Below are 22857 nucleotides of genomic sequence, written 5' to 3'. Positions count from 1 at the left end.
AAGATGCAAAACCTTTTTAGAGCCAAATTACACGGGCAAAGGTCAGCCACTCCTTCAGTTAAAAGCTGGGGGCAGGGCTTAACCAGGAAGTGGCAATCCTTCCCCTAAGCTTACTTCATTAACCTGAGTCCTAGCGCTGAAGAGGTCCCACCAGATGAAGTCTTAGATCCCACAAACCTTCCCAAATGAGAAGCCAAGAAGACCTGGTGAAAGTTTCCTCTTCTATTTCGTGGAGAGAGATTCAGCTATAGAAATACCTTTACTGCCACCTATCTGAAGCAGGAGAAACCACTGACAGCTTCCAGACCAGGTAACACCAGGAGGCACCTGTCTTCCTTCTCAGCCTTCCCGGGAGGACGCAGTTGGGTCTTCAGTCCTGGTTTTACTAGCAATGGGACAGAGATGTTTACTGAGTTGACTAAAAAGTTCTTACCATGTCAGTCTCAGCAACATTTTTTAAAAAGAAAGGGAAAGAAGATATTTAGGTTTCTCTTTCATTTCTCCTTTGCTACAGACGGTTGGGATAGTTCAGTTAAGATTCTATAACGGGCTGAATCGTCTTTAATAGGATACAGCTGTCACTCATTAAATATATGAGGACATGGCCAGCAGGTCAGTGGTCCATGGAGATGCTGACTTCCTCTCCGGAGCAGGGATGGGGCTGAGGACAGGAATCCTGGGTTTGAGCCCAGAGTCCTGAGCAGCCTGAGGGAACTTGGACACAAGGTCTAGTCGTGGCTGGCCCCATGGGGACTTCCTTGAGTTCCAGGCTCAGGTTACAAGGGAAATTGCTCTCTCTCCCCTCTAGAAAGCTCCCTCCTGTCTGGTGTCTGCACTCTCTGTTCTACCATTAGCGTCTCGGTCCTTCTGTTTGACTTATATGACCTCTAAGCCTCTGTCTCTCAGTTTAGCTCCTATTGTAGAAAGTTAAGGCATTTTACCACATTTCTCGTGCCCACCTTAGGATTAAAGAACAAGTCATACTCAGAAATGACAAACAGGGGAGAAGGAATGAAAAAATCCAAAGGTCAGAAGTTTGGAAAAGGAAGAATTAGTAAGGAGGAAGGAAAGTCTCCAGAGGGCTTGGGGCAAAGGGTGCTCCAGGGGAAGCTCAAGGTACCCAGACCAAGTTTAGTTCATCTTTTGGTCTGGGAACCTCCCTTGAGATGAGTATCTGTCCTCCACCCACAGCCCGTGAGTTACCCTCGGGTCTCAGCTGTGTCCAGAGCAATGCAAGTTAGCTCTTTAGCTGAGCCTGTTGCCCAGGGGACCTCCACAGCCCTCATATCTGGGACAGACCATGCAAAGTTGTGTCCCGCTTACCTGCGGCACAGGTCTTAGCAGCCTGCTTCCTCTTTTCCTGCATTTACCCTGTTTCCTCAAAAATAAGACAGTGTCATATTAATTTTTGCTCCCAAAGATGCGCTAGGTCTTATTTTCAGGGGATGTCTTATTTTTTCATGAAGAAGAATACGGTACACATTTATTGTTAAATGAAAATAAAGGAAACTTATTACCTGTATACGGTACAGTAGTACAGCAGTTGTCAACACAAACCAAACTGTGAATCCTACAGTATCAAGAATTTACTCATTTATTCAATGACAATCATGTCATCATCTTCTGGAACATCATCATAACAATCCAATTCCTGAATTTCCTGGTGAATTTCTTATGACTCCATTTCTTTCAGAATCAGTGGACCAAATCTCTCATGTTTAGCCTAGGGGGCCTTATTTTCGGGGGATGCCTTATATTTCACTCAGAAGGAAACCTGTAAGTAGGTCTTATTTTTGGAGGATGTCTTATTTTCGGGGAAACACGGTATTATTATCTTCCACAGGGAAGATAACAAACAAATCCAGGACTCGGAAAATCCCAAAAAGGGTGTCTGGCATTCCTAGGAGTTTAGGTGCTTCCCCCTCAGCTCTGGGCTCCGCAGCTGTTCCCACACTCCAGCGCCTTCACCTGGGGATCCTAAAGGACAAGCCGGAGGAGACCCCAAGGACTTGGGCCATTTAGGGGGTTGAGGGAAAGGAGCTCTCTGGGAAGGAAAAGAGGCCAGCCAAAGGAGTTGTGTAACCTTGGTTTGGAGAGTAAGTTTGTACAGTTTGCTACAGATAAGGGGAGAGTATGTAAACATAAGGTGATCAGAGTACAATAGCCAGATCCCTGGAGTCTTTCTTTGAACGGGACCAGTCTCCACGCCCTCCCTCGGGTAGGACAGAGCCCAACTGAGGTTTTAGGCTTTCACGACAGGCAAGGCCCAGGGGTTCCCCTCCATCTCCCACTCACCCATGCCTGATGCCAGGTGTGAACACGGTTTTTATTTTTTTTAATATATTTTATTGATTTTTTTTTTACAGAGAGGAAGGGAGAGGGGTAGAGGGCTAGAAACATCAATGAGAGAGAAACATCGACCAGCTGCCTCCTGCACACCCCTTACTGAGGATGTGCCTGCAACCAAGGTATATGCCCTTGACTGGAATTGAACCTGGGATCTTTCAGTCTGCAGACTGACGCTCTATCCAGTGAGCCAAACCAGTTTTGCAGGTGTGAACACTTTAGACCAGTGTTTCCCAAACTTCTCTCATGATGAGAATCACCTGGTGGAGTTGTTAAAACACAGATTCCTGAATCCCAACTAAGAAGTGCTAAACTAGAATTTTTGGGAACATATAGGTAAAATTGTATACTTAACTAGTGCTCTAAGACAGATGTTATATACAGAGCACTAAGTTAGGTATGCAATTTTACCTATATGTTCTCAAAAATTCTAGTTTAGCACTTCTTAGTTGGGATTCAGGAATCTGTGTTTTAACAACTCCACCAGGTGATTCTCATCATGAGAGAAGTTTGGGAAACACTGCTTTAGACCCAAACCTCAGAATCAGCTCTTCAATTTTTTCTGATAGTCTCTACTATGCCTCCCAAAGTAGTACGTTCTGGGTCAGGAACTATGCTGGTTCCTAGGGCTATAACATTGACCATAGGACAAGCTGGCCCTGCCCCCTGGCCTTGCAGTCTAGTGGAGTCACAGGTAGCTCACCGTCTTCAGTGAGGGCAGCAAAGGGACCATCATTGAATACCTGCTACACGAGGCACTAACCTGCATCCTTACTTAACCCCACAACAGACAGAGGAAGCAGGGCTCTCATTCCCTAAATTTACAGACAAGGACTGTGAAGCCCAGAGGGGAAGGAATTTTTCTAATACACTCACAGGGTCAGCCGTAGACAAAAAAAAATAAACAAATGTGACTGTGCCATAGCTGATCAATGGTCCAGTCTTGCTCACCTCTTGCTTAAGAGCTCCACCCAAGGCCTTGAGACCATGAACTTAAGCATAAGCCTATGGTGTAAGTTTCCAAAACCCAGATCTTGGGCTTTTCCTTCTTACATGGAATAGCTGAGAGCAGAAGGGGTCCAACGTGTGATAACCTAGCTCACTTCTGCTTTAAGACTTAGCTGTACATTGAACAATAGCTCTCCCTTAATTCACAGTGAGGATTAGTAAGGAAAATAAACCTACACTTCTCAAATGCATTTATAGTGTCTTAAGAAATACACTTATGTCTCCACTAGAGGCCCAGTGCATGAAATTCATTCAGGGGAGTGGATGTCCTTCAGCCCAGCCTGCACCCTCTTCAATCTGGGACCCCTCTAGGGATGTCCAACTGCCCATTCAGTCAGACATCCCTCTAACAATCCAGGACTGCTGGATCCCAACTGCTCGCCTGCCTGCCTTCCTGATTGCCCCTAATCGCTTCTGCCTGCCAGCCTGATCACCGCATAACCATTCCCCTGCCAGCCTGTTTGCCCCTAACTGCCCTCCACTACAAGCCTGGTCATCCCTAACTGCCCTCCCATCCAGGCCTGGTCCCTCCCAACTACCCTCCCCTGCTGGCCTGATCACCCACAACTGCCCTCCCTTGCAGACCTGGTCCTTCCCAACTGCCCTCCCCTGCTGGCCATCTTGTGGTGGCCATCTGTGTCCACATAGGGGCAGACATCTTGTGTGTTGGAGTGATGGTCAATCTGCATATTACTCTTTTATTAGATAGGATGTATTCCCTTTTAGTCAAGTTCTTTCCAGGGCCTAGTCCCAGCACCCACTCCCTCCATAGGGTTGCTCCATTCACTGGGGTGGGCACTGCCTCACTCTGCTGTGCTCTCTGCTTCTTTCTCATCCTTGATATTGCCTGTTGCGTGGGCCAACTACTCCCTTCCTTTCTAGCCTACAGCACATCAAAAATTCCTTTCACAAAATGGAAGGACTCTGTGGTCCTTCGTGGCCTCCGTGGTTTTTCCTCTGCTCTGAGGTTGCTCCTGAATCAGCATTTAGCAAACTTGTTTCTTAAATAAGTTTGACCTTCCTCTCTCCAAAAATGACACACATACACACACACCCTTACATTCGAAAGGTCTCAGGTTTTGTTTAAAAAAAAACACAAACTTATATGGAGGTGTCTACGGAAGCATAATATTGTGATTTGAGTACATAGTTCCTATAGAATCCAAATGTACCTTCTGCCCACAGTGTCCTAGATTATCCAATTCAAAAGGAAGCTTCAAATGAAACACCTCAGCAATCCCCTCCTAACACATTCCAGCTCTGGGCTCAGGCCTGGGTTCAGCCCCTTTTATGCCGAGTTGCTGCCCAGAGTTCTGTCCCCACAGCCCGCTCTCCTGCTCTTGCTGCATCCTTTTGGGCTCATTTCTTATGTGTCTCAGGTGGCACAGTCCTTGGTCCACTTCAGTGACCCACCTCAGGTCTCAATATTTCTGAGCAACATCTTTCACTCAGAAGGAAGCAAAGTAGACTTTTAACAAAAAGAAATGCCTTCCCAGCAGGGAACCAGAAAAGGAATGATTTCATGAAAGCTTAAATTGAACAAAATCAGTTTATTATATTTATTTGGTTATTCATATGAAAATAAATCCTCCCATCCCTGTCATGTTTTTTCTTTTCTTTTACTGATCTTTCTAAAACACGTTTGTGATCACATCACTCTCCTGCTCAAAACTGAAAAGTTATCCATTGCCTCCATCAGTAGTCTTTTTTTTTAAAGTGAAGGGTTTTTTTGTTTTGTTTTTAATATGTTTTATTGATTTTTTACAGAGAGGAAGAGAGAGGGATAGAAAGTTAGAAACATCGAAGAGAGAGAATCATTGATCAGCTGCCTCTTGCACACGTGGATGTGCCTACAGCCAAGGCACATGCCCTTGACCGGAATTGAACCCGGGACCCTTCAGTCCGCAGGCCGATGCTCTATCCATTGAGCCAAACCGGTTTTGGCTCCATCAGTAGTCTTAAAATTTGTTTTAAAAAATTGCAGGGTTTTACAGATGGATCTTATGTGGGATACCAAATATGGAAAGAGACAGAAACAACCGTGGCTGGTGCGGCTAAGTTGGTTCGGTGTTGTCCAGTGTACCACCAAAAGGTTGCCGGTTAGATTCCTGGTTAGGGCACATGCCTTGGTTGTGAGCTTGATCCCCGGTAGGAAACGTACAGGAGGAGGCCAATCAATGTGTTGCTCTCCTCTCTCTCTCTTTCTCTCTCAAAATAAATAAACAAATAAATAAGCAAATCTGTACAGCTAAAGTAGAGTGTAAAGGAAGAAGGGAAAGAAGATGGGAAGGGCCATACACCCCAGACAGCGGCCTTCTCATTTGCCCACCTAGAAGAAGACCTTTAACTCCCAAGAAGGCCTGGAGCTGCCCTCCATAGTGTAGGGCTTCTTTTGAAAGGCCTGATTGACCAACATGAGCAAATGCAAAGCTTTCAGCCTACCATTCGAAAGTCCCCATAACCTGGCCCCGACTGCCACTTCATCTATTGTCCCTCCACATCCTGAGCCCCTGGCTAACCACACAGCTTATGCCTTACAGTTCTCTCACCCCTATTCAAACACCTAAATTCATCCATAGACCCTCTTTTACCCATCCAGTCCTTAGCCCCACTACCCACCCACCTGCTTAAACCCTTTTATCTGTCAAAGTGACATAACTCGCCCTTGATGTGCATCCTTGCCTGGCTCTGCACCCCCGCTCCAGCCCTAGCTCACTGTTTGGAGTTATCTATGTCCCTGTCTCTCCTCCTTGTCTCTATGAGACTGAACTTTCAAGAGCCCTGACTTTTCCATCTCCAGACTCCTCCCACCGCCCAGGACAAATTGAATAGGCGCTCAACAAGTGTTCATGGAGTTTCACCCCCGGCTCTCCTGACCAACAGGAGGCGCCCGCAGGTAGAGGACACACGTGGGCTTTGTCATTGCAGCCCCGCCATGTGCACCACCAGTGCTTTCGACCTGGAGGAGATCCCCCTGGAGGATGATGACGCAAACAGCATCGAATTCCAAATCCTGGAGTTCTACGCCAAACACCACGTCTTCAAGAGCACGTCTGCTGTCTTCTCACCAAGGCTGCAGAGGACCAGGAGTCTGTCCCAGAAAGGACTGGGGAACTGGTCAGCAAATGAGTCGTGGACACAGGTGCCGTGGCCTTGCAGAAGTTCCCGATCTAGTGAGAAGGCCATAAGCCTCGCCAAGAAAAAGTCCTCTTGGAGATCCCTCTTTGGAGTAGCAGAGAAAGATGAAGATTCAGAGAGCTTGCCTACGAAGATCCAGGCTCAGGGTCTAAAGCAAGTGGAGTATGAGGGTGGTCTTCACACTCAACAATGTTCCACGTCCGTTTTCAACCAGGGACCGACCTTAGGGGCCCAAGGTAAGCTTTGACGGGATTCTTTTTCTCCTGCAATCAAATCTTTTCCTTCTTTGTATGCACGGTAGTTCATCTCTTCCCAACTGTAATGCAGCCTTCAGCAAGACATTCGTTGTGTCTCCAGTTCCCAAGTTATTGATATTTAGTCATAATTGCCCTACTTTCCTCAAGACTGAGCAGAGAGGAAAGGGTGTCAGTGAAAGGTGATGGGATTGATTTTTCTGGCTTCACTGTCTATGAATAAGCTTACTGCCCAAATTCCTCAACCTCTGTGTGGGAGACCAGTATGAGGGGAAGTGCTCTAGCCAGGGGCTCTGGCTGCCTCTCTTCCTGGGGTAAGTCAATTCACCTCGGTGAGCCTCTGTGTTTCCATCTCTACATAGGAGCATCTCACCCTCCCTAGCTCTTAGGAGAGATGGAAAGATCAGGTAGCTACATACAGAAATACTTTTCAAAGTCTAAACCCCTCTAAAAAGACAACTTTGAAGCACTCTTACAAAATCTCCCCTCAGAGGGACAAAATCTATCGTATTGAATAAAACATTTTCATAAGAGACTTCTTCGGAGAGTTGACCTTCCTACACAAAGCTTGGCATAGTTGCTTTTTCTCCTCCAACAACATCATGCCTGATGCCCAGATTTTAAACAAAATCTCCTCTCCTGCTGGGCTGGTTGGACTGTGTAACTTATCTAGAATTGGTCAACAGGTGGCAGTATGTCTCAGCTTTTCAATCTTGTGACTGGCCTGGAGAATGAGCTCACACATGGACAGCTCTAGATCATTCACTATGACCAAGGAAGCTTCTACTTCCCAGTAGACAGAGAATTTTAGTGCAGACGTGAGGGTGGGATTATCTGGGGAGCTCCTCTTCCCCAGAAGCACAGCAGCGCCCTCTGCTGGGCGTGGTCGCTGAGCTCTGGAGCTAACAGAGCTATTCGAAGGCATCTACCAAACACAGGCTTTTCTGCTTGGCCTGTTCTTTGGACTTTGCCAGGAGACAGATGATTTTACAGACCTTCATCTTCTGGCTTTGCTGAGAGGAATGACGTTCTGTATTTCCATACTACTCAAGTGTCACTTGACCTTTATTTCATTCTTAACATTTTAAGATGTCTATATAGGTAGATAGATAGATATCCCTAAAAAACAGAAATAGTTACCTCCTAGTAGACTTAGCTTCAGACATTTTTACACAGTTATCCTCTCTTCTCACCTATTTTTTCTTCCTTGCTTTCTTGTTCAATTAATTGTGTGGGTGATTAGCTGGTTTTATGTTGGGTGTGACCCCAGAGAGCTTCCAATTCCATTTCTATTTTGCCTCATGCAAGTCAGAGCCCAGCAGTTGGCAGCCCCAAGGTTCTTTTAACTAAAGGTCACAATGTGGCCTGTACTGCCATTTCCAGGACTTGGGCTCCTGCCTTAATTGAGGGCTATGAGGTGATGTCTCAAGACCAGAGTCTAGTACTGAGAGGTCTTACAATGTAGAAAAATGGGTGTCAATACCAATTTTATAGAAACTGACAACCCAGGTTCTTTCACTTGTGAATCTTTTTTTTTTAAATATATTTTATTGATTTTGTACAGAGAGAAAGAGAGAGGGATAGAGAGTTAGAAACATCAATGAGAGAGAGTCATCGATCAGCTGCCTCTTGCACACCCCCTACTGGGGATATGCCCGCAACGAAGGTACATGCCCTTGACCGGAATCGAACCCGGGACCCTTCAGTCCCCAAGCTGACGCTCTATCCATTGAGCCAAACCGGTTTTGGCCACTTGTGAATCTTTGGTTTCCCCACAGCTATGATTCGCTACATGTGAAACGTGACAGTTAAGAACAGGCTCAGCAGCACACATACAGTGACAAACTCAGATAACCATGGCTTAAATAATGTAGAGGTTATTTTCCTTTTTTTACATATCTACTTTTATTTGTTTTCTTTTCAGTAAGTTCAAATCCTTGTGGGGTACAGGGTTACACAGATTCGGTGTCCATTGGCCTTAGCAGGAAAGTTGTTTCAGAATTTAGCACGAGCCATGCCACTGTTTCCGTGAGCATGACTTCATTTCCCCAGGCGACTCTGGTTTTGTTCGGTTTGCTACCAGGAATCGCTGTGTTGTTCTTTTTTTTTTTTAAATATACATTTTATTGATTTTTTACAGAGAGGAAGAGAGAGGGATAGAGAGTTAGAAACATCAATAAGAGAGAAACATCCATCAGCTGCCTCCTACACACTTCTTACTGGGGATGTGCCTGAAACTGAGGTACATGCCCTTGACTGGAATCAAACCTGGGACCCTTGAGTCCGCAGGCCGATGCTCTATCCATTGAGCCAAACCAGTTATGGCCACTGTGTTGTTCTTTGCCTCGTACACATAAGCACATCTCTTGCCTAAATAGAATTCAGCTTCATCTTGAGCATCAACATCTTCCATTTTAAGAAGAGCTGTGTGCTCCCTCTGGTTCCCGAGACTCTGCTTACAGCCAGCAAAAAATGGCCTGGACCACAGCCTTCTAGGCATATTTGTCACCAAGGAAGTCCTGTCACAGCAGGTGTCCCAGATGGCCTAGAGGTTACTCTCCTCTCCCTTAAAAGAAGACCAACCTTTGACAGCCCAGGCCTAATATGGTAGTTCCATAGTCATTAGGGATTCTATTCTTTCCACCCCTTAGCTAGTGGCTTCCAACCTCAAAGCGCGAGGGGCGGGGGGGGGGAAGATACTGGGTGGGAAATAGCATTCTCAACCATATGGAAACCCCTCCCAGACTTCCTGCCCCTTCTCTATAAATCAAAAGTCTCGGGCCAAGGGATGAACAGCACCTTCCCAACTCTGCTCCTCTTAGCCCCACAATGACCCCCTCAAAATAGATGCCAAAGAATGGGCAGCCTCTCTGTTCTCTCTCCACCCCGACCCAATTTCCTCTTGCCTATCAGGTGGGACCTACTCTGACAAGAAAGGAATCTTGTCTTTTTTCAGTGTTTAAAATTAAGGTGTTCAAAATGGGAATCTTAACTAGAGCTAGTTCACCTGAGTCAAAATGCGTTTGCTTTCAATTCTCTTCTCTCCCCCACCCCCTGAAGAAATCCATGCGCTGTACACAGGTAAGTCAGGTTGGGTACTTCTGTAACTGCCAGGGTCCTGTGATTGTCCTGCCACATGGGGGTGGGGGTGAGGAGGGACGGCCTTTGGGTCCTTTATCTGCTTTCTTTGGGTACAAGATGCGGCATAAGGAGAACCATGCACTGAACATCCTAGACAGGCTGCACAAGGTCACAGAGGTAGAAAACACAAGCTCCTCTTTCCCGGGTCCTGTGGACACTGCAAAGGAAGGTTCCCGTTGGCTTTGGGATCCAGCCTCTTGCCATGTCCTTGCCAAGGGACACGGGTGGTGAGAGTTCAAGAGGAGGCTGGTTGGGCTGAGAGGGTGATTAGAAGTGGAAAGTATATTTGGCTGTTCAAATGGGAATGAAAGCATTGATTCTTCTGTCCTTGACCTCTCTATTCTCCAACTCACGGATCTGTTATCAAACCTTGTGGGTGGAGCATGAAAAATGACTTTTTAAGGAAGCCATTCCGCCTCTTTTAAAAGGGGACATGGGGCAGAGCAGCATTCTCTGTGACCTTTCTGGGAATGCCCAGGAGTGAAAGGAGAACACCAAAACACACGCCCTGGAGGAGGCCAGGGAGAGAGGCGCAGGGGTCCCTGTGTTTTACACAATCCCTCCTGAGACCTGGGCCTTGCCTCTCACCCCTCCTGATTGATAAGGGGATTTCCCAGACACAGCCACCTTCCCGCCAAAACCCCTCTGTTACCTCAAGCCTGTCAATGAAATAGTATCACTTTCACGCATTACACAATACAATTGCTTCCAATGCATGGAAGATAAAGCTTGTACAAGCTTCCAAAAGTTAAGAACTTAGTAATGAATCCACAATGAACATTTTGCTCCCAAACAAAGAAGTGATAGCACCTGCCCACCCCGCCAGTCCCACTGGGTCTTTCACAGGCTATGACATCCAGAGAGCCAAGGTCATTGAAACCTTCCCTCTCAAAATGTGTCTTCTTCACTAGTTATGTGTGCAAATATACGCCTTGCTCTTTCCCTGGATTGTACATTCTCTCTCTTTAAAAAAATACATATATATATTGTATTGATTTTTTACAGAGAGGAAGAGAGAGGGATAGAGAGTTAGAAACATCAATGAGAGAGAAGCATTGATCAGCTGCCTCCTGCATACCCTCTACTGGGTAGGAAACATGCCCTTGACCGGAATCGAACCTGGGACCTTTCAGTCTGCAGGCCAACGCTCTATCCACTGAGCCAAACCAGTTTCAGCTGGATTATAAGTTCTTGAAGGTTATGGGTTGCACTTTACGTGTCCTTGCTTCCTATCAGCCTTGGTGGGACGTTTCCCGGTAGATCTGAAGGAGAGAGGAAACACGTGACTCTAAAAGCAAGGAGAGCTCAGTGTTTACTTGACAATGGACTTGAGTAATGAAAATGGCCCGAGAGCAGGGATATTTATCTTTCTTCCGTGACCTGCCCCCAAAGGCTTGTCAAACTATTGAATGTCCTCCTATGCACATAAGGGCCAGCTCTCCAAAATATAAAGAGGTCTGGGGGGAAAAAAATAGAATAAAAATAAAAGCATAATGAGCATTTCCTCAAGCAAAGAACTAAGCCCTCCCTTTTGTGTTTCCTCCTCTCAAAGGGGAAGGGGACCCTAGTTTTGCAAGACTTCAAACGGAGGGTGCAAAAGGATCCTGGTTTCAAAGTGGCAACCATGCCTCGCTGGGCTCCTCCCCCATCCCAGCCTCTGCCAGGCAACTGCCAGTGCCTTCTGAGGAATGGCCTGCCCCGCACACACACTCTCAGGCCTCTCTTCAGACCAGGCAACTGTGCAGCCACTATCGCCACCACGTTCTGGGAAGGGTTCTCAGCACCGTTTTCTCTTGTTTCAGCTGTAGACACCAAAGTTGCTTCCATTGCCAACCGAGTTGCTGAAATTGTTAACTCCTGGCCACCTCCCGAAGAGCACAGCCAGGGAGGAAGCATCAAGCGTCAAGTGGGGACCTTCCTCTTTGTCTCAGAGGGCCTGAACTCTCAGCCTCCAGCTGCAAATGCGAAGAAAGGTAAACTCCCCTCGGAGAGTGTCTGTGGGGCTGGGTGTCTCTAGGCTGAGGCACGGGAGCATCCACGTACTGACTCAGCTCGGCTCTGGGTGTAGGAATCTCAGCTGACCTGGACCCAGGGCAGGACGGCAGCCTGCCGGAGGCACTGACCTTCAGCTTGAGGGCCCATGCCAAGGGGAGTGTGCCAGCAGATGGAAGCCACATGCCAAGCTCACTGCTAAGGCTAAAGAGAAGTCTGGTGAGGGAGAGGAGGAAGTACAAAGCGTGCAACCAACTTTGTCCACAGGGGGACGCGCGGGATTAGATGTAATCCTGTTAGCAGTGGCCAGGGACCAGTTTGCTGAGGGGCAGAGGTGGGTCCTAGGTCTGGGCACAGTAAAGCACGAGGCAAAAGTGTCTTCCAACCACGGAGCAAAGTGATGAGTTCACCACCCTGTGCGGTGCTGTTGGGACCAAAACTCCCACAGGGGCTTAGACTGAGGGGCAGAGGGCGTGGATTGAGCACCAGCCCAGCGACATATATATAATACTAGAGGCCCAGTGCACAAAATTCATGCACGGGTAGGGTCCCTAGGCCTGGCCAGCAATCAGGGCCAATCTATGGGGCAACCAGCGGAGCGATCAGGAGCCCCTACTGGCACTTGCCTTGGCCATCCTGGCACCACCCACTTGCCAGCCCCACTCCACCCCCCCACTGCTGCTGCCAGTCACCTCCCTCTGTGGGGTGATGGGCAAGGCAATTGGGGCCCCCAACGGCACCCACTTTGGCTGGCCTGGGGCCTGTGGGATGGGGACAGCTCCTGTGGTATCTGCCCCCTGGTGGTCAGTGTGCATCATAGCAACCGGTCATCCCACCAGTCATTCTGCTGTTTAGTCAATTTGCATATTAGGCTTTTATTATATAGGATCACTTTGGGCTCCTGTGAAAAAGCAGGGGAATGGGTGTCAGACACCAGGTCTAGGGCAGGACATGAAGCAGAACCGAGAAGCAGTGACCAGATGGGGTCAGTTGTCACTGAAACTGCAGCAATAGCTCGGACCGTGGATCCCATTGGACTCGAAGGAATTCTGGAGTTGGGAGTGGGACCCAGTTCCATCCTGCACTTCCACTAATGACAGCCTCCTCTCCCGGGGTCGTCCCCCAAACTCCAGTGGGGGCTGAGGGGCAGAGGTGGGTCCTAGGTCTGGGCACAGTAAAGCACGAGGCAAAAGTGTCTTCCAACCACGGAGCAAAGTGATGAGTTCACCACCCTGTGCGGTGCTGTTGGGACCAAAACTCCCACAGGGGCTTAGACTGAGGGGCTGGAGGAGGGGACACATCTCCGTCTGCGGGGAAGAGTGTGTCTCCCCTTTATCGCTCCCTTGGGTGTGTCTGGGCAATGTAAAGCAGAGCCCTGAGCCCAGCCAACACTAAGGCTCTTCCCCTCCGTGCACATGGAATCTGGGCGCCGCTGCAGCCTTCCCGGGAGAGGCAGCCACAGCGAGAAGCTACCCGTGGCCGACGAGACACACATTCTTCCTCCTCCCAGGTGACCCAGACCTCAGGCTTCCCACGTACCGTGCCCTTCACTCAACCTTCTTGGGGCGGGACGTGCTAGATTAATTTCTTGGCCTCTCTCCCTTTTATCGAGAACAAACATGAGGACTCCGTGACTTTAGAGATTGTGCCATAAGGAAAAAAAAATGTTCTCCCGGTAACTGGCTTTCCTCTGTTTGGATTCTGTGCTAAGGCAATGACCATTCCCTCGTGTATCACTGTCTGCATGTTTGAGACAAGACAAGCCCTGCCACTCCTCCTCCCCTGTTCTGACCCCTCCCCCCCCCCCCCCCACACACACACACACACACTAGAGCCGTCTCTGGATCCCTCTGCCACGTTAGCCTTTGGGGTGGGAGAAAGCTCATCCATTTATTCCCCACCTTGTTTTGTTGTGAAGACACGGCATGCAAAGTAGACATTTTGGATACGGTAAAATAAACATGAAGGACAATGGAAAAAGAAAACAACAGCAGGAAGATAAGGTGGGTTTAGAAGTGAGTTTAATTCTCAAAATGCAGATCAGAAAGACTATGCCCCCTCTTAGATGGGGGTGGAGGGACCATGAATTTGGCTCTACCTTGTCTAGCAGCTAACACAAGGAGAAGCGTGGTCAAATAGGGGATTGATGGGGGGTCCATGTGGGAAAAGCACCATCTGCTCAGGCGAAGCCCAAAGACCAGGGAGAAATTCCTCCTAAATAGCATTAGAGGCAGGATCATGTGTAGCGGAACTAACATCCCCAACATCATTGTTCCAGTAAACGGAGTGATGAATTTCATGGTGAGAACTGGGGACTGAGGGAAGGAGGGAGAAGAAGGAAGGAAAAGGGAATGGGTCTGGGAGTGTTTGTGCCTCATCAGCAAAAGGGAGGTGTGATTTAATTTTCTAAGAATTACAAGACACTTATCTTCCTCCATCCCCAACCAGGCTAAGCACGGTCCCTGGGAAAATGTAAGATTTTTTTTTTTTCTTGAAAAAAAAAAAATAACTGTATTTTCCCGACAGACGGAGAAGACCAAATCATAGCCAAGATCGTTGAGCTGCTGAAATACTCAGGGGATCAGATGGAAAGAGAGGTACGGAGCTTGAACTAACGGTTTATTTCTGTGCCCATGCCCTGGTCCATGAGGACGGAGTTGTATGCCCCTGTTGAAGTTTGGGTTTACACTGAGTCCTAAATTTTATTTCCCTTGGAGTCGAAATTCTTCGCGCTGGCAGCGTCTCAAAAATGAATCACTTTGGAAAACATAGCTAAACCTCCTGGAGCCTCCTCGGAATTTTTGGAAAGGAGGAAAGTTAACTTTGTTATTGTAAGAAAAGACACCCATAAATTACAGACCCGCTGCGCGGAATTCTGAGCCTCGCTCCCCATGTAACTGATCCTCGGGGAAGTTTAGACTCTCGTGTTGGCCCTGCAGCCAGGATATCTGTGACCCACAGCTGCTCCGGGGCTGGAGCCCCGTCTGAAATCTCCCCCGAGTGGCTTGGACTGTTCTCTGCTCCAGGTCTCTTAGCACTTGGGCTGGGGAGGCCGGCTAGTGTTACTTGGAACTTTGGATTTCCTGCCGTTTAGAAGTCGAGACCCATCGTTCCAATGAGAAACATGTGAGAGGCACCTCCCGAGGAAGAGCTGGTGAGCAGGCTCCCCCTGTGCTCAGGGGGCTTCTGAGCGCCGCCTCCTCCATGTCCGTCAGCAGCAGGGTGCCCAGCTGTCTCTAGGGCCTGTGAGGCAGGGCCTGGCCTGGGGACCCGGTTCCTCGTTTGGCCAGGATCCCTGGGGAAGAAGTCCGGCCCACGGGGCTTCTGCAGGAGGGGACACAGTGTGCTCTGTGCTGTTCCCCCAATGCCCTTGTCAGACAGGGACCAGGGGATGATGCCCAGGGAGCTGAAGGGCATGCGAGATGGTGCAGGAGGGGACGCGGTGAGAAAACCAGGGATTTGAGACTAAAGAGAAGGGGTGTAGCCCTAACTGGTTTGGCTCAGTGGACAGAGCGTCGGCCTGCGGACTGAAGGGTCCCAGGTTTGATTCAGGTCAAGGGCATGTACCTTGGTTGCAGGCACATCCTCAGGTGGGGATGTGCAGGAGGAAGCTGATGGATGTTTCTCTCTCATCGATGTTTCTAATTCTCTATCCCTTTCCATTCCTCTCTGTAAAAAAATCAATAAAATATATTTTTTAAAAAGAGAGAGAAGGGGTGTATGAACGTCAGGGCGACAAGTAGGGGGTGAACAGGGTTGCAGAGGAAGCAGAAAGCAGAACATGGTACAGGGTTTAGGGACACCCTGCGCTTCTCCAGAGCTAACACCAGGGGGCAGGCGTTGCGGGGCAACGGGGCCCTCCCCATTTTAAGAATGGCCTTTCCAGCATGTGGGGCTGCCTCGGGAGGGCTGATCGTCCCTTCACGAGCAGAATTCAAGTAGATGCCAATAACCAGGCACGGTCCAGTTCCTGAACTGGGAGGGCTCCATTCCAGGACCTCGAGGGTTCCTCACAGCTTGTGGCTCCTGTGCAGCCTCCGTCTAGGGGCCTCAGCAGTGACCGGCAGCGGGTCAGGGAGGCCAGGGCTGGGAGGCAGGACGAAGCAACCCCTCTCGCTGTGAACAGAGATGCTTTTCCTTTCACGCCACAAATGGCAACTTAAAAAACTTCACTCTAATACACTCTTTTGATGATTTGAGGTGATACTTTGCACTATTTATGTAGAGCACATGGTTGTATTTTTATTGATTTCAGAGAGGAAGAAGGAAAAGGGAGAGAGAGATGGAAACATCATGATGAGAGAGAAAGAATCATTGATTGGCTGCCTCCTGCACACCCTCTACGAGGCATCAAGCCTGCAACCTGGGCATGTGGCCTTGACCAGAATCGAACCCAGGACCCTTCAGTCTGCAGGCCGATGCTCTATTCCCTGAGCCAAACAGGCTAGGGCTGGTGGTTCTTTTTCTATGTGGTTCCCCAGTAGAGAACTCTGGCAGGAACACCGAAAGCTCTGACTCGTGCTGTGTGGGTGTGAGTTCTCACCAGAGCGGGACAGTGACCCTGGGAAGGCGTCCGCCCTGGCTGCAGAGCGTCTGCAAAGCTGCTCATCCCCTGATGATACACCTCCCTGTGCGGCCCGCTGCATGGAAAGAGGCAGGAGAGGGGCAGGGAGGAGGCAGGACGCTCCTTGGAAGGTGCTTCAGGCATTTGATTCTTTCGCTGTCTGGCCGAGTCCAGGCTTCAGCGCCTGCAGAGGTCTGGAGGCACTGATTAGCGGGAGTCCATCCTCGGTGTGGGGTGTGAAGGACGCAGGCCGTTCCTGCTTCAGATTCCATAGGCCGAAACCCTCCCACAGCCTGACGCATCCCCAGAATATGCCTCGTATAAACAGGGTTTGTTGAAAACCTGCTCAACTCATTCCTCAAGCACAGAGAATGTTCAGATAAACACTGAGCCCCGCGAAGACATTTCTGTTTTCACATGACAAGCACCATGTTAACAGACTTTGCAAGGACGGCTTTTCCATCAGGGTGTCGTCTGCCTTGGTGACACGAGCCCCGAGCTTTTTTAAAGAAGCAGAAGTGATGCTTGTGTTTTTGGTTAAAGGTGTGGAAATCCAAAGACGGTGGAGCAGAGGGATGTGGGAGGAGGTGGGGTGGGGGGTGGGGAACAGGATGAGTAGAACCATGGAAAGGCATCAATGGATTCAGTCTGTTTGTTTGTTCTCAGTGAACATATGCCCTCGCCCCTGACCTCTCACAGCATCCTGAAAAATTACTCATGTTCCAAGCACACTTCTCCACGTGGGGCGCTGTGCAAAGCGCTGTACTCACTTAACTTCTAGTACAGTTACTGTTGTCATCCGGGTTTGAAGGTGACAAAACTGAAGCTGAGAGGTTAAATAATTTCTCCAAGACTGCACAGCTAGGAAGAGCTGGAGCAGGAGTTTGAACCAAGACAGTGGTTTCCAGGCTCCAGATTCAGTCCCTGACATGATCTCTAGCTGAAGGGAAAGGCCCTGGATTGTAATTATCACTAAACTGGGAGGCCTGAGTGAGGGCAGGGGGCTCAGTCATCCACATTGTAAGTGCTCCGGAAACATTCCTTGAGTGTGGAATGAATGCACTGACTTGTCCCCTGAAATGAACTCACAGAGCAGGCGCATGCCTGGTCCACTCTGAAAGCCCTTTTGCCAGGGTTGGAGTAGAATCCAGGTTTTCCCACGGTGTTTTAGTGGCCCACCCCCGTTGAGCAAGGGAGTCAGTCTTGCTGGTCCCAACTGCTCCACTGAATGCGTATCCTCTTGCATGCAGCTGAAGAAAGACAAGACTTTGATGAGCAGCCTCCAGGAGGGGCTGTCCTACACCCTTTTCAAGACCATCACGGACCAGTTCCTAAGGGGAGTAGATACCAGAGGAGAATCAGAGGTCAAAGCTCGAGGCTTTAAGGCTGCTCTGGCCATTGATGTCGCCGCCAAGCTCAACGCCATTGACAACCACCCCATGAACAAGGTGCTAGGCTTCGGAGCCAAGTACCTGAGAGAGAACTTCTCGCCGTGGGTGCAGCAGCATGGTGGATGGGTAAGTGCACACTATCTACCAACGAATCTTCCCAGATCTCACAGGAGATGGGACAGGATGTTTGAAGAGGTGTGTGTGTGTGTGTGTGTGTGTGTGTGTGTGTGTGTTTAAGCAAAGGGAACACATCCGTGAAGCAGTTCTCATGGGTTTCAGATACTTGAGTGGCAAGAGATAGATCCCATTGATGGGAACATATTTTTAGTGATTATCTTCATCGTCAATAAATATTTACCGAGCTCCCAAAGGGTACATGGGGTCTGTGTGTTGGGGGGAAGAGGGACTGGGCAGCTCTAACAGGAAATGAGGAGGTGCTGAGAGATGAAATGTTTAGATAGATATCATTTCTGTGCTCACAAGTGTTGCGGCAGCGAACGTCTGGCAGCGAGTCAAGGAGAGGCAGGCCGTTTCTCATCCTCTCAGCTGCTGAGAGTGTGGGGGTAATCCTCAGGCAGAGATTCAGGGTGACAGCGACTTTTTTGTCATTACTGCTTTGACCCAGAGTTTTGACAGGGACATTTTGATACAAACTAAAAAGCAAACAATGAAATTTTCATCTGTTTTAAATAACTTGATATTGAATAAAATAGATATCTACACACATATACACACACACACACACACACCAAGCCTCAGCCTCAACCCCTCCCTCATCCCTTATACTCATTCCTTGAAATTTCCTTCAAACTTTCATGTTCAAATGGCCTCATCAGGTCAACCTATCAAAACGCGTTGCTCAGAGCTTTAAATTTCATAAGCTAGGCCTTTGCCCCACGTTGTCATGGGTTGTCGTTAGTTCTTTTTCCGCTAGAATGCTCCAGGGCCAGCAACAGTGTTGAGTCCCTTTGAGGGATGGCCAGCCTGACCCTGGAGCCTCCAAACAGACTTGGCCTCTCGGAAACCAGGGAGAAAGTACAGCCAATCTTGCCTAAGGGACTGACATGCCTTCCATGGTCTTCAGTGAATGCCAATTGAGCTACCCTGTCTTCTGTTCTTTCCTATTTCCCATGGTACAGACATGGCTGATCCGAACAACTAAGGCTCTTATGTGTCCTAAATTCAAGCTGCCTTCACTCATGCTAAGAGGATGGAATTCCAGACATTATTTAAGCTTTATTCTTTCTTCCAGGATTCCCCCAACCTCCACCCCCGCCACTCGCAGCCCCTCCTCTGCCCCAGAGCCTTTCCCAACCACTCCAGCTAAAGATCCTCACCAGCCTCTGAAACTCTCACAACCCTTCATGTTTGCACTATCATTACAGACCAGAAATCACCCTCACTTTTCCAGAGAGATTATAAGTATTCATTGGATTCACAGGCCAGTTCTAAAAAATCTATTTAGTTAACTAATGTAGCTGAAATGCCAAAAGTGTTCTATAAACAATGGTGGTTCCACACGAAAAGCACAAGTAAGAAAAGAAAAAATATACTGGAATACATCAAAATGAAAAAACCTTCCTGTTTTAAGGGAAATGAAAAGACAACCCACTTAATGGGGGGAAAAATATTTGCAAGTCGTACACCTGATAAGAGACTTATATTCCAAATGTACAGTGACCTCTTAAAACTCAACTATAAAAAGACAATTAGCCTAATTTTTTAATGGGCAATGTATCAAATAGACATTTATCGAAAGAAGATAATACAAATGGCCAATGAGCATATGAAAAAAGTCTTAAGTTTGACTTCAGCATTAGGTAATTGCAAATCCAAACCACAATGAGATGCCATTTCACACCCACTAGCATGGCTAAAACAAGCAAGACAAGTTTTGATGAGGACAGGAGAAATTTGAACCCTCATACATTGCCAGTTGGATTCTAAAATGATACAGCCCCGATTTGGCAGTTCCCCAAAATGGTCAGCATAGAGTCATCAGTTCTACTCTTTGGTACATATCCAAGAAGACTGAAAACAAACGTTCCCATAAAAACTGGTACATGAATGTTCATAGCAGCATTCATTATTTATAAGCCGGAAAGAGGAAAGAACCCAAATGTTCATCAATAATGAATAATGAATAGAAAAACCAAGTGTGGCATATTCAAACAATGGAATATTATTCAGCCACAAAAAGGAATGGAGTACTGACAGATGGATGAACCTTGAAACCATTATCCTAAGGGAAAGCAGCCAAAGGGCCATCTATTGTCTGAGTCCATTTATATGAAATGTGCAGAATAGGCAAATCCATGGAGACGGATTAGTGACTTCCTGGAGTTTTGCGGGGAGGGAATGGGGAGTCACTGCTACTGAATAGGAGTTTCTTTTTATGTTTTTTAAATATATTTTTATTGATTTTTAGAGACAAAGGAAGAAGGATAGAGAGATAAAAACATTGATGAGAGAAACATTGATTGGCTGCCTCCTGCACACCCTCTATTGGGGATAGAGCCTGCAACCTTAGCATATTGGCACAATGCTCTAACCAGCTGAGCCACTGGTCAGGGTGCTACCATGAGATTCTAATTTACTCCTTGGCCCATTTTCCTCACCCTTGACATAGTTACCCAGAGCTCCCGTAACCTCACACATTCTCCAGCCCTCTGAAAGGAGAAGCTTGTAAAGGAAAGATCAATCCTTTCTTATCTACTCTTTTTGAATGTTAACAGCGTCAAAGCCTTTTCCTATCTAGCCTGTGCGCCCTGGGGTAACTAAGTCCTTAGCTGATGTTTTCCTCTCAGGCATGCCAAGGATGCCAAGTCACCTTTCAAACCCTCCCCCAACCCTGCTATGCTCTCTGTTCCCAGGGTCATCCCTGGGAGAACAGAGTTCACAGGCATATGTTTTCACTAACTTGGAATTTTAAGAATCTATTTCTCTTTTTTTTTCCCCCCCTCCAGGATAAGGTACTTGGGATATCCCCTGAAGAAGTAGACTGAAACATCAGGAGATGTGTAATTAACCTGGGAAACTCATGGGCCAGCTGTGGTCCTGTGTACATGGGTCTCAGCATAGACTCCAGGAGGAAATGGAAGTGTACGAGGCAGATGGAGCATTATTCTCATGAACCAAGAACATCAGGAGAGGCCTCGTTTGTGTCCAGCTCGTAGGCGGTAGTAGCATGGCCTTGCCCCCACCCCGTGTTCTTCAGGCCCTTTACCGAGTGTGTGAGGAAATCCAGAAAGACAAGGGGTAATTCTCTCCATTAGTGAGAACAGACACTGCCATCCCGCCTCGGTGGCCAACATAGAGAAAGTGTGTTATTCTGACCTCATGAGGGCGCCATGATAAACTGCATGTGCCTACTCTTTGGTTTCCAGTACTATTTATTTTTATAAACCACACTTGGGACGGCCTAATGACATTGTTGCAAGTCCACCTTTGGGAAGATGTTGGTAGATGTTCATGTTAGTAGACATGGCTCCAGAGAGACTCAAGTGTATCGCTAGATCCACTAGTTTTGGGAAATACTACCATGTCTGCCTTTTTGACTCACTTTTCTGGGAGAATTCTTTGGTGCTTTGAAAAAAATTCCATTTGGCAGAACACAATTACTCCTACTGCCCTCACCTCCCAGTGACCCTGCCTCTGCCTCTCAAGGTCTTTGAGACTTTATTATTTTTTCTTAGGGGAATGTAATGATTAGTAGCTGGTAAAAATAAACACGTGGAAAGACCACTTTCATGAGAGTGTCTTGTGGTTAAAACAATATGTAACAGTACAAAAATTCCTGTCAGGATCAAATGAGTTAATTTACATAAAGTGTTTAGAAAAGGGCTCCGAACTTAGTGCCAAGTGTTCACGCACGTCCCCTGCTATGTGCTGCCCAGAGCTTCGCTGGACATTTTCTCTCCTCTCGAAGCAGCCGCTGGATGTTTTCCTGAAAGTGATACTCTTTGGAATGAGGTCTCTTAGTAAGTAAAATGTGTCCCATAGAAAGTGTTTAAGACATACAACATTTTAAATCACAAATTATAGGGTCTTACAAATTTCTGGATCTCTGGCACTCAGCTCGGAGCCTGACATGAAATAGGTGTTTAATAAATCTTTGATGAACCAACAAATGACTTGAGTTATTCGGACATCCGTGCAACTTCAAGGGGAAAGTGGAACTCTGTTACCACATGATGCACTGCCCAACCCATCTCAGTTAAAGTGAGTTATTCTCTATCTTCCCCCACACATTTAAGGTCATAAATGTTAGGGACAAAGGAGTCTCCTTTTACAAATGGAGATACTTGAAGACCATCTCCTCTCCCACTTTGATCCAAGCATTTCAATCTATTGCAGCTCCCCACACGCAGTATGCAATCTTATAGTCCAGAGGCTTGAGAACAATTTTTTCTCCATTGGAAGTGCTCCACTAGTTGGTCCATCTGACTCTAGCCCATCTTCCCCAATTCACTCGATTTCCTTCAGGAACCATTTGTAACCCTCTTGGCCTCCAAGAGGCTACATCTGGATGCCTTCCCTCACTAAGAATGCTCCGTAACACCCTGTATATGGACAATAAATACACTGTCCCGTAAGAACCAGCCTCTCACACTGGATTGCAAACCCTTTTGTAAACAAGTATTATGGCTAATTTAATTCTGCACACGTAACGTCTGGCATGTTTTCAGAGTCACATCCTAGCCTCACTGCTATATACTGTAAATCAGTAAAATTGGGGTATGGCCTATGGTATATGTAGTTTCAACCAGCAATCCAAGTGTTCCAATAGCGTCTACAGCTTCCCACTAAAATGAATAGTAACTGAATTTGATCTCCTGCTTAAAACAACTGGGGGGGAAAAAAAGACAAAATATATGAAAGAATAGTTTCTAAGACATTGTGTATCAGGTAACGAAGAACTGGTCCCCGAGAGATGAGAACAAAGCGAGGCCTATGCTTGCCCTAGAATACTGCAGGTGAAGAATGCTCAGGCTGTGCTGGAAAGAGGCGAACCCACACAGGG

General features: G+C 47.6%; 1 protein-coding gene across 2 annotated transcripts; it reads left to right on the top strand.

Moving 5' to 3' along the window:
* The first annotated feature begins 98 nt into the window (after nucleotides 1–98).
* BCL2L14 (BCL2 like 14) lies at nucleotides 99–21954 on the top strand. Of its 2 annotated transcripts, none has more exons than XM_084879179.1 (6): nucleotides 99–310; nucleotides 6283–6728; nucleotides 11690–11860; nucleotides 14406–14476; nucleotides 17694–17960; nucleotides 20801–21954. In XM_084879179.1, the coding sequence occupies exons 2-6, from the start codon at nucleotides 6290–6292 to the stop codon at nucleotides 20837–20839; spliced, it is 987 nt and encodes a 328-aa protein (XP_084735305.1). In that variant the 5' UTR covers nucleotides 99–310; nucleotides 6283–6289; the 3' UTR covers nucleotides 20840–21954. The 2 variants fall into 2 exon arrangements, with proteins under 2 accessions (XP_084735305.1, XP_084735306.1); XM_084879180.1 differs by having other exon boundaries at nucleotides 110–310; nucleotides 6155–6728.
* Nucleotides 21955–22857: the final 903 nt, after the last annotated feature.

Source organism: Pipistrellus hanaki (genome assembly GCF_964339955.1).
Source record: "Pipistrellus hanaki genome assembly, chromosome: 3".
In the NCBI taxonomy this organism is placed as follows: Eukaryota; Metazoa; Chordata; class Mammalia; order Chiroptera; family Vespertilionidae; genus Pipistrellus; species Pipistrellus hanaki.
Note: the sequence above shows the minus strand (reverse complement) of the source record. Positions and strands in the feature narration are given on the sequence as shown.